Source organism: Nyctibius grandis, chromosome 7 (assembly GCF_013368605.1).
Source record: "Nyctibius grandis isolate bNycGra1 chromosome 7, bNycGra1.pri, whole genome shotgun sequence".
NCBI lineage: Eukaryota > Metazoa > Chordata > Aves > Nyctibiiformes > Nyctibiidae > Nyctibius > Nyctibius grandis.
The window spans coordinates 10,322,606-10,334,706 of NC_090664.1; the positions used below are offsets into that span (position 1 = coordinate 10,322,606).

A 12,101-nucleotide genomic window follows, 5' to 3' on the forward strand; every position below is an offset into this window, starting at 1 on the left:
AGCTGTTTAGGAGTAGATACAGATTTTGACAGTGTGAATCATGACTGACATTAAGCCTAACTTTAAAGGTAGAATACTCATCTTGACACAGTTCATATTTAAAACAGTGTTGTTTTGGCAGTAAAAAGACAGCAAATTTGCATCTTAAAAACCCTCCCAAACTTTAAGATAACATTTCAGAGTTTCACTCACCTTCACCTAACTGATTTTTTTTTTACTGGGGAACTGGGTCCTATACTTTTATTGTGCCAGAAGCAGAACTTCTAAACATGGTTTTGAAAAACAACTGCTTTTACACTTTTGATGTAAACACAACCACTCTGCACCTGTCACTAGTCTGACTAATCAGTCAATGCAAGGTACTATCCAAGCTCCCTAAAAATACCTACACCACCCCTCATTATTAGCAAGATGAAAAGGCTACACAAAAGACTGAAAACAGATCAGCTGGTTGCAAGCCTCGTATTAGAAACCTCTCTAAACATGTATGCACTAATTGCTTTCAGTGCAAGATTAAGTGGTTTCATAACCAACGAGAAGAGAGCAGGGCTTATAATAATTCCAAATTTAGCACTCTACTGAACCCTGTTATGCTCTCCCTGCAAAGAGGGACAGGAAAAAAAGGGTAACTCATTCATCAAAAACCTGAGGCTACCATTCCCAAGGCTAACAGGCAAGCACATTTTCCTAGAATATCCATCCTCAGTTACTTTTCAGAAGCAGATTTCTAGTCTTCTACCAATGCAGGACACTAGTCAAGATTGAAAATATATGACACTTCTTACAATTTTAATGCAAGTTTTAAAAGGTTGGTGTTTTCTGGGTTTTGTTGTGTTGGGGGTTTTTGGTGAAGATTGCTTCTGAGTTTTTTGGGGGGGTGGCATTTGGCATTTATGGGATTTTGGGAGGTATTTAGCATTTGTGGGTTTTGTGGTGGTTTTTGGTTTTTTGTTTGTTCAGAGATTTGCTTTTTATTTTTTTTAAATTTCTACAACTTTATTCAACCACTCTGAAATGCCATGAAGGCTTCAAACAAGTACATGAACAATGCGGCGAAGAGGAAAAACATGTTCCTGAATCGAGATTCAATAAGATAAACTCACAAAGTTCTTGAAACTAAGGCTTAATGAACTCATCTTCTCTCTTACGTACATATGATATAGTTAGCATAGGGATCATTATATGCAAGAAAAGGAAGTCAGCTTCGGAGCTCACTCATTCCACAAACCAGTATATGGATTACAGAGAAACTAACCTCTGGCTCCTCCATTTGGTATACATGTTCTGGTTAAGGAGGGAATGACTACTAACTTCTCCTTTAAACAAGGACCCAAAGGTAGCTATGCTGTTTCTCTCAATCCTCTCAGTTATTGACTTTTCACACCTTAACATGAAGAACTGTGACAAAGTTAGATGTCTGTTTATTGCACTATTTTCTGGTTCTTAAAAAATGAAACACGCCACCAAATACAAAATACTGAAAATTCAAGAGCACAGCAGATCAGCATCCTACGTGAAATTTACAACGTTCGCATTAATTTATGCATCTGCTTCATGATGCTTTGATTCATTCACAATGTAGTTAGAACCTTCTGATATTGTCAACTTTCCAAACTTACGTGCTCAGCTGAAATCTAACAAAATTTTTTATGTTATTATAAATTCCTTTACCCTCTTCAATTGCAGACCTGCAATTAAAAACAAAGATTATATCATTAGACAAATGAGACTACTGCCAAAAAAAGCTCTTTTGGTTTGTTTTAAGCTATTACTTCAAGCAGCAACACAAACGTCAATAAACAACTGGAGCTGAGGTTCTTGTAACTTTGGCAGTCATTGTTTTTCACCTTGACTATGAGTTATTTTTCCAGCTGCTTAACTTTCAAAACGAAATGTCAATAGTAAAATCTCCTCCTTGTTCAAGATTCACCGTCATCCTTGATGAGACCATCCAATTCAAGGTAGACAATTTAAAAAAAAACCAAAACAAACCAACAACCCCAAAACACACTTTTACAAAACCACATAAATATAGCATGGCTTTAGGTGACCATGTATTCTTACTGCACCAGAAAGAATATGTATAGACCATCTTCTCAGTCTCTAGCATGTGTTGCCACTTGCCTATCACATTATCACAACTATAGTGGTGAGAAAGTGTTTTCGAACACCTAAATCAGGTCTACTCTGCTGCAAACAAAACTGATTTCTTTCTTCCACTCTCCCAATAGCCAAGAATAACAAGTGATCAGCATTCCTTTTGTAACTTTTAAGACAAAAAGATTAAAGGGGCTGGGGGACAGATGTAAAACTATGGAAGCTCATACATTTTTCTTCCCCTTAGTGTTCACCACTATTTTCACTCTTCTATTGAGAACTTTCCTGATGAAATGAGTAAAACTGGATAAAGCATTCCAGCAAAAGCCTCACCAAGCCCAAGTAAAGTTAAATACCACAGAAGTCCCTCCTATGTTCTCTTCTGAATATCTTAACATGATTCGTTTCTCTTTTGTTTCTGCACAACAGCACACTGCTGTTGGCTGAATTAGTAGGGAAACCTTTTAACTCACAGATCATCCTCTGACATACTATTACCTAGGTAGATTTTCTTATATTGTACTTCTATATTTCACTTCTTCCCAAGGGTTAAGCACCATACTTTCAGACAAACTGAAGTGTTCCAAGGCTGATGCATAATTTCAAAATGAAGGCTATCTCACTAGACAGCAGTCCAGCTCTGCCAACAACCTCTACCTTCAAAAGTCAGACAGCTTAAATTCAAAACAGGTAAGTTTAGCTATGCTCTCGTTGAAGTACACCAAACAAATTAACAAGTAACAAACAGCTGGTTATGAGAAGTTGGTAACTTATATTTACCTGTGATATTTAAATAGCTTATACACCTTTCCTTTTCTGAAACACCACCACATTTACAGAGTTGAAAACAAACACAGCACAGTGTAAATTTTTTGAATTGTGAGAGGAAAGCTCTCTCACATTTTTACGTAACATGCTTCTGAAGTAAGAAATTAAACGAAGATGAATCCCACTGATAGCTAAATCACAATTTCACCTCAGTTAGGTTTCCAAATATACTACTACCATAATTCTACTTGGAGAAGCAGAAATACAGGTTAGTTTTTATAGCACATATATGCACAACCTCCTTTGTTCCTTACATCTGATCTATGTACAAGACCAAAGTAGCAAAAGGTCTAAATATGTAAATACATTCTTATATTATTATGAACATACATTTAAAAGACAGAAATGCCCCTTGTACTATTATGTTCCCAGCTCTCTTAAGAGGATAATACAGGTAATCACCATAAAGATAATTCTCCTGACTTAGTGGAGAACTCGTTAACAGCTGCTACACTTACAAGGTCAGGGAACTTCCTTCGTTTTTTAACCCAGGCAACATTTCATTAAAACTATATAGCAGAAGGTATGTACATAAATGCCACCTACATTATTGTCTGAAAATCATCATCCACGAGGATCATATCTGCTGCCTCTTTACAAACATCTGTTCCGGTTTGTCCCATTGCTACACCAATATCTGCAGCCTTTAGAGCAACAGCATCATTCACTCCATCTCCTGTCATAGCTACTACTGCACCATTATTTTGCAGGGACTAAAGAAAGAGAAAAGAGCTTGAATCAGGGTTTGAAATAACCCATGCTACAAAATTATTCTAGATACAAGATTGATGTCATTGCCCCCACCCTCCCCTCCAATTTCTTGTAATTCCACTGTAAAATCCTAAAAGAAAAAAAATGCAGCTGTTTGTACTCTAATGAATTTTCACACAAGACTTTAGGTTAAACTTCAGTTCGTATATTCAGACATCCTAAATTTTAAAGCTAGGGTATATAAAATCTGCCTTTAAGAGAAAGTAAAAAACTCAGAGAAAGAAAGAAGATACTGTATTTACATTTTAACAATATGACCCTCTTATAATTCTCAATATATTCCAACTGTCTCAATATTTGACTTCGTTCGCCTTATTGTTGCTTTTCTGATTGTTCCAATTGTTACACGGAGTATGTCCCTCTTTGCTATCTTCTTTTGTTAACTTCTGAATGGAAGCATTACCTCAGACATGGCTTGAAATTCATGCCTTTTTATCTTGTTCTGAGAAGTATCAGAAATATGGATCAAGTTCCTAGTCAATTCAACTGCAATGTGACACAAAATCTCAATCAACCCCCAGGTCCCTACATAGGAGAAAGCAAGATGTTGACTACCAGCAGCTGCCTATCCCTTGTGGGCACCATGCATTTTTCTAGGTAATATTTTCAAATACACTTGACTTTGAAACCAAATGCATTTCTGATTTCATCTTGACACACTGTAGCATGTTATAATTTCAGTAAAGGCACCGCAAACAGTACTCATAGCAACAGTCCAGCATTTGAGCCTCTAGTAAGACATACCTTTATAATTTTCAATTTATGTCGGGGACTGGCTCTGTAAAATACTGCAACCTGTTAAAAGCACAAGGAAGAAGCAGTGAAAATTTGAGAAATGTAAAGAATTGCACTGGATTCTATAAAGCTAGAGGATGAAAAATACTACCCAAAGGCCAACTGTCCTCTTTTTAGCTCTAAAGTTGAAACAGCAGTGAGCTGTGTTTTTAACAGAGTGAAATAATTAATTCCAGAGAAAATCTGAAGTGTATTCTGGTAAACAAAGATGGCGCTGCTTATTTCAAGATACAATATGTCATACTAAACCTTCTAAAATTACGAAGCAACTGTGTTACAATGGCTTGTTGCTGGCCTTCCTGACTAAATTCACGCAGGCGATTGCCATGCTGACTCTACATTTAATGTCCTTCTCCCTTGTCAGCACTAGTGACAAGCTACTGAGGACATTTCAATTTTACTAGTTTACGTAGCATACTATGAACAGATTGAAGTTTTAAAGCTAATTAATAAAGATTCCTGCTTAGAAGGAATTATTAATTTTCAGAATTTTTTTGTCTCTGGTCTTCTCTGTAAATTGAAATTTGAGCATGTGGAATTTAGTTTTCCCTAAACTCCATACTGTTAGCATTCACGTCTATTTTTCCTTTTTAAGAAGCTGGATAAGAAGTTAAGACTTCTCAACAGCCACTTTAGACTGTAGACAGGTATCAATCTTATTGGTTGATTTTAATGAATTCCTAATAAGATTTTAAATAAATGCCTAGAAAACTAATTGGGTCTCAGGTCAAACATGCACAAAGTAGATTTGTAGCTATTTCGGTTATTTAAGGTGGACAGCCCTTAAGAACAAGTATTAGCAAATAAACCAAAAATTACTATTTGCCACACAATCTTTTTTTCTAAGTTTGTTTTTGTGAGTCACCAAGGAAAGACACAAAGATGACATGCACATTTCTTGATTGTAAATATCGGCTTTTGGCTTGCTTACATCAGACTCAAGCATGCTGCAGTGTAATTTTGCAGTCTTTTGCAAACAGAACAGTATTTTGATGCATAAATTTTGCAACACAGCCAAGCCTGAACCTCAATTGCATTTGCTTATGCCTTCACATTCACAACTTTGGCATTGGCTAATACATTTAGTTATTTAATGACTAAAAAGTATTAAGTACTAACTTAATAAATAGACCGTTTCAAAATTTTCAACCAGTGACCTCAGACCAAAAATCATAAAAGATACAGACAGCTCCTCTTACGAATTACAAAAGGATGGACTGTCTGAACATGCAAACTGTACAGTTATATATATGAGCTGAGCTACTCAAAGAAATAAAATGGTCTAACAATACAAAATGGTGATGATGCTTGCTGAAAGTGAGGGGTGGCAAAATGGAAGTTCCAATACAGGCGTTGAAAGGTAAAAACCGAACTGAATCATTAAAAGAGACAAAAGTAATAAACTCACTAAAAAGATAACCATGTGAGCTGAAAGAAATGGATTTCCATATGGTCATACATCAAACCTAATGATACTTGTTTGTTCTGGGACAGCTTCCATGTTTCTGTACTAAAAGCTTCTGGTAATTTACTGTATCACTTACTTCTATTAGAAACATGATATTTGTATCTCAGAAGTTACTTTTAGCTTTCCACAGAAAATAGCATTTCTCAATATAAAATATATCCTTTACTGTATTTCAGTAAGTAGTATATCAAAACAAACCTTTGGTGTTATTTGAGAAAGCTGCTGAATATCCAAATCATCTATTTCTTCTCCAGAGATTGCCTGTGAATTTTTGGAATACAATCCTAGTCGATTAGCTGGAAATAAATAATAAAAGGTATTATAATAATTTGCCCTTTTAAAACATTAAGTACCCAATTTTATTTTTTTTAAACCTATTTTCTGCAGTATTTCAGATTTGAAATGCCTAGAGCAGAACACCTTAACGTTTCAGTATACTGGAGTAAATTATCTGAACTCTTGAGTAACAAACACAAGCTACAAGTCTATTCTAATCAGATATATATTTCCTTAGACTTTTTAGGTCTAAAGGTCTCTACTTCATTGTCTCAGGTGCCATATAAACCCAAGATCTCAGTCCTCTCTAAAGAATTCACAGTTCAAAAACAAGAAGACAGAAAATGAAAAATGACATGGGGAAGACAAGGAAAAAAAACCCTCTGAGAAAGCACTGCTGGTTTGGGACTGTACTTTTTAGGTGCACATTCAACTTTTCATTCATCATCTTGTATGTAAAGAATTCATATTCTGGCTAAAGTACTTGTACTTTAATGTATTATATGGTGAAAAGAAGTTAAGTCACTGTTTTAAATATTTATTAACAGTACTTAAACTTCAAACTTAGTTATACGGACAAAACTGTATTGGACAGTACTGAAGTGCCATATCCATCCTAAATACTCATCGTCACTGGCTATTTTAGTTTCTCCCTGTTGCCAGAAGACAGGCATCCAAAGCTGAAGGTAGGGAGGATGGTGTTGAGGGTATTAAGAATCAGAAATCAAGCGTATGTTATAACAAAGCACAGTAAGAAAATACATAGTCTCAAACAGCAGAAGTCATACATTAATCAAATTAGAAAAACTACAGTTTAAGCTGAAACCAAAGTATCACTTCAGGCTAGGGCGCTGGGTTTTGGGTTTTGTTCCCTCCTAATTCCATTGTGCCATATATGTTAACCCAATATACAGAACTCACAAATGCTGAAGACTTAATACCCACTCTTCACAACAATTAGCTAGGCACTGCCAAAATGGAAAACAGCTGAAAAATGAAAGGAAGTAGGTTATTCATACCAATGGCAACTGCAGTCTCCTGTGAATCTCCAGTTATCATTTTTATTGCAACTCCTGACGTGATAAGTGTAGTAACAGCTTCTTTTACACCAGTCCGTGGAGGATCGATTATTCCCACAAGGCCCAAAAAAGTCAGTTGTCCTAACTCAGGACCAGACGCTAAGGCCAGAACTTTTAGGAGATAAAGAAAAAAAATAAGATTTGAAATTAACACTTACATCAGTGTTTAAAACAACTGTTTTAAACTAGTAGGCCAGCATAAAGCAAAGGGCAGGAATTGCAGTTTCCTTTTTTTAAACCTTCGTAGCAATGTCTTGAGTATTCAGAATAGCCTACTTACGTTTGGTAAAACGACTGCTCTTTAGAAGAAAGGAATATACATATGTATTCCAGGTTTTAAGGATAACTTTCCTATTTGTTCTCAGATGAAAGTGTTTATACTTTCACTGTGTGGAAAGAGAACGGCCTCTAGCTTTGTGGTTTCTCTGTACGTGCACTGTCTTTTATGCAAAAGGATGACAGGGAGGATCAGTTAACGTATTTTTATTTTCTACTTTGATTTTTTTCGTTTAGAGAGGCAGATTTCATTGAGTACATGCTGAATATTTTCTGGAATGTCTTTTGCAGTAGGAATCTTAATTCAAATGTATTTAAGTGACATTAGAGTTGTAAGGGAAAAGCAAATTCAGTTTTTTCAAAACATTGCCCTAGATTTTTTTTTTTGACAGTGGTCTGAAGCAGGTACAAAGAACGACTGTCCGAACAAAACAGCACAAAGAGATACCACTCCTAGCATTTCCTCTCTTCTAATAATTTGCATCTTAGGAATTTTCTGAGCCACACAGTATCCCTACCTTCAAAAAAAATTAAAAAGTTGTGGATGGACTTAACAGCCTAGCAGTCTCTTTTACAGAGGCCAAAGCAAGCCAGCCACATAGAATGCTTGTCCACAATCACCTCTTATCAATCACCTTGTGAAAAACACTTTCAGTTATATTTGAAAGTCTACACAGCTTCTTAACATAAAAGGTAATTCTAATGGCATCTTCTGATCTGCAATTACTTGTGCTAGCCTAACTCACAAAGGTGCCAGGAGTCAAAGTAAGAGAAAAATAAACACGCATTTTAAAAAATCCACAGACATCTATAATGAGATATGGAAGCTCTTAGGTAGCAATGTACTGTTCAGTTATGGTCACATGCAAGAGATGACAGGTACCAGCAGTGCCTTTTCTCACCCTTTTGCCATTTAATCACATTATCATACAGGCCTTAGGCAACAACAACTGTTCTTCCACTCCCCCATTTTAAAGAAAAACTAAACACCACCAGTGGCACTTACCAAACAAAAAAAAATATCCTAGCGTTTTTGGTTGTTCTTGGTTGTTTTTAAACAATAAGCAGTGCCATTTTAAAAAAAAAAAAAAAAAAAAAAGGTTATTTTGAGACACTGGAACAGCCTTACCCCTAAGTCCTGCAGAGCCCATAGATGTCTTCTCTTGCTGGTATTGCTCCCTCTGTTGCTGAACAAGAGGTAGGGTCTGCCCCTTACAGTTATATGATGTACAGTACCTAATGACTTGTTCATAAGCACCTTTCATAAAGCAAACTTCAGGTTTGTCCTAAAAGGAAAAAGAATTGTCTGCACATGTGTGTATGTATATATAAATATAGACACATACACAAGTATATACACATGCACACGTAAGAATGGCATATCTGCACTTTTCTTAGGAGTCTTCAGAACATAATGCAAATCAAAGTTACACTTCTAAACCTACAAATCTGTTCTTTTGAGTATCTGTATACACTGTATGTTCAAGAGTGATCATGTCAAAAGAACTAAGCTAATAATCAATATCTCATTTCAGTAGACATCATACACATTACACTGCGGGTCACAGTTTATAGACTAAAGAGGCCATGCAAAGGACAGAAATTAAACCTACACAGAACATTAGACCTGAAAGACCTTCAGCTCATCATCTGCCCAGCTGCACAGGTCATTTAACATCACCTGCATCCTTGTACCATGACTAACAACTCTAATATCTTCCAGATAGCCATCTAGCCTTGATGGTGTCAAGGGACTGAGAATCCACCACCTACCTCAAATGGTTAACTCCAATGCTAAATCAACTCATCCCTTCCCTTCCCCCCTTTTCCATTAAGTATTGCTGCCTCAGCTCAATTTCCAATCACTGATTCTCATCTTCTCTCCTGTTGAACTAAAAAGCTCTTTTTCAATATATCTATTTTCTCCCTGTGAAGGTATTTATGCACACTAGTCAAGTTGCCTCAATCCTTCTGATAGGCTTAACTGATAAAGCTCCAAGTTTCTAAACCCATTGCATTTTCTTAGCCTTCAAATAATTTATGCTCCCTTTAAAACTATTACCAATTTTTCAACAATCTTTTAAAAATGCAGATACCAGAACAGACACATGTGTGTGTAAATCCTTACATGGATGAAAATCATACAACAATTCCTGCTCACCACTCTTTATACAGCCATATTATCCATATAGAAAAAAGGAGTCAAATGCTTTGTTTCCAAAGCAAAGATTTTACTGTGATACTTGAATACTGTCAGCAAGCTTTTTTTTGGTCAGAAGGACTAGGAAATTTTCCATAAATCCAAGATAAGGTCTTTTGTTGCACACATCTAGAAGGCTCCAGTTATCAGACTGGCAGTGACTATGTCAATATTTGTAACAAAAACATTCAGACTGGTCTAAATGAAATATTAATGCAAATATGTATGTGAAAGCACCAGGAGATAGAAAAAGAGGTTAAAGAACGGTTTGTATTGATAATCCAGGACACTGCCAACATCAATAAAATCTGTCAACACTGTGGAACATCCTGTCTGCATGGAAACCAGAAAACACATTGTTTCAAACAGAAGTTGCTTTACTATTGAACATCAATGCATCTTCTTGCTCTTAATTCATTATGTAACTATGTAGCACTGAAACAGCAGCAGATTGGCAGAATTGCTTTGGATGTTTGAGGAGGGAGGTGAAGAAAGAAGAGCCGGGCAAGTAAGTATACACTCAGAGTCTCAGGTATCAAAATACTTAAAATAATTTCCCAGTACGCCTTTCATGGAAAGAATCCCTTGTGATTCTCAATCTCCACTTCAGAGCTTGAAACTAGAACTGTGTCTATTATCAAACCATACTACCAGGACTGTGCACTACTACCAGCCTGCCGTAACTTCTTCAGTAAAAAATTAGGATATTAGACACAGTAGATAAGAGTTCTACAGAGCCAGTGCACAAGGAAACAGTGATTGAAGTTTACCTGCTGCGTTCTGTGAACACATTTAACAGCCATCCATTTTTGTTCTGAGCTGAAGGGATATTCAGCCTTCCTTATGTAGTCTTCCTGGAGTCCATCTAAACCCATCTGTATAAAACAGAAGTACCACCACAATGTCAGGACCTTTTCTTTTCAAACAGCTATGCAATTTGTTGACTTGTTGAGACATCTTAGTTAACAGTCATTACTTAGTTAAAAACCAGTTTCATCTCCAAAGTTGCTTTTGAGGACACTGTCCCAGTTTAGACAAGCTTCTGACAAACTAGCACTGAAAGAACCCAGAAGCTTCTTTCAGGCTTCAGCATAAGTCAGACCTTTTAACACTATATACTATCTTTGATCCAAGGACCTTGAAATACTTTGTAGATTATGACCATCCACAGACACAAGTCTTGCAATGGCTAGCAATGTAGCTATTGGTTTGATAAAACACATCTATTGCTCCAATGCTTTTTTTTTTTTTTTTTAAAAAATATCTTCTATGTAATTTCTCTATTAGGAGGGCCAACAAAATTCTAACAATAAGACTGTGGCAAAGTCTGGAGAAGGCAAGTCACTGATTTTAAGTTTGAATGATCCAACCTGAAATGACTTTTTTTTTTTTTACTGATCAGAATCACCCAAACATTTAATCTGAAACTAACCATGAAGACTCCAGACAAAATGCACTTCATTTAAAATGCTGTTCTCTCCCCACCCCTGATGCAACTCACAGCATTCCACGCTCTACCCTTAACCAAGTCCAAGAGAAAGTGCCAATTAAAGAAGATGCAGAAGCAGCAGCCTGCCATAAGCCATTCTCAGTACTTACAGAGCTCCACACCTCCTTCACTCCCTGCCTTTCCAGCAACAGATCTGGAAGACTGCTGTTCTTCTTGGTTTCTATGGGCTCTTGCCAAAATAACATCACTATGGTCCTTTCCAGTCAAAGACTGGGGGCTTGGAATGAGTCTCAGCAAGAAGATAGATACATCTCTGGCCTCAGTTACACAGGGAGAGAGAGACTATAATGCATTCATCTTCCAATAGTTTTAAGTTTATTCACCATCACAGAAAAAAAAAAATCAAGTGCCAAGATGCCTTGCCACATTTCTCAGTAGCTATAATGGGTGTGTCACAGCATTCTAAAAAAAAACCCAAAACACTTAATCACAGTGTCCACAATTCAAACTACCTGTGCCCCACACTTAAAGGGCACTATAAATGCTATAGTCACCAATAAATCAGTTATCGACTTCCTACTGCTTCTGATGAGAACTGGGAAAGAGACAGCACAATCAATATTCAACAGGTAAATTAGCTTGTGGCAGGTAAAAAGACAGTACCACATGCAAAAAGATGAAAATAAAGATTTTACTTCAGTTCTAAATTTTCTCTTATCTTTCAGAATGCCCAAAGATTTCCAACAGGTAAGAAACACGGGAGATGAGCAGCTGCAATACAAATCCAGGAGACCCAAAGGAGAAAACGAGGGGAAAAAAAAACAAAGCCACAACTTATTTCTGCACACTTCCCACCTGCAA

At 36.5% G+C, this 12,101-nt stretch overlaps 1 protein-coding gene across 3 annotated transcripts in view; it reads right to left on the reverse strand.

Moving 5' to 3' along the window:
* The window catches only part of ATP2C1 (ATPase secretory pathway Ca2+ transporting 1), a 52,165-nt gene that overhangs the window by 4,414 nt on the left and 35,650 nt on the right, over nt 1-12,101 (reverse strand). For all 3 annotated transcript variants that reach the window (XM_068405573.1, XM_068405574.1, XM_068405572.1), the window contains exons 17-23: nt 10,561-10,665; nt 8,720-8,876; nt 7,255-7,425; nt 6,158-6,255; nt 4,441-4,491; nt 3,472-3,638; nt 1,620-1,688 (exon numbers count right to left, since the gene is read on the reverse strand). In XM_068405573.1, the coding sequence (XP_068261674.1) occupies nt 1,620-1,688; nt 3,472-3,638; nt 4,441-4,491; nt 6,158-6,255; nt 7,255-7,425; nt 8,720-8,876; nt 10,561-10,665 (818 nt within the window). The remainder of the gene's footprint in view (nt 1-1,619; nt 1,689-3,471; nt 3,639-4,440; nt 4,492-6,157; nt 6,256-7,254; nt 7,426-8,719; nt 8,877-10,560; nt 10,666-12,101) is intronic.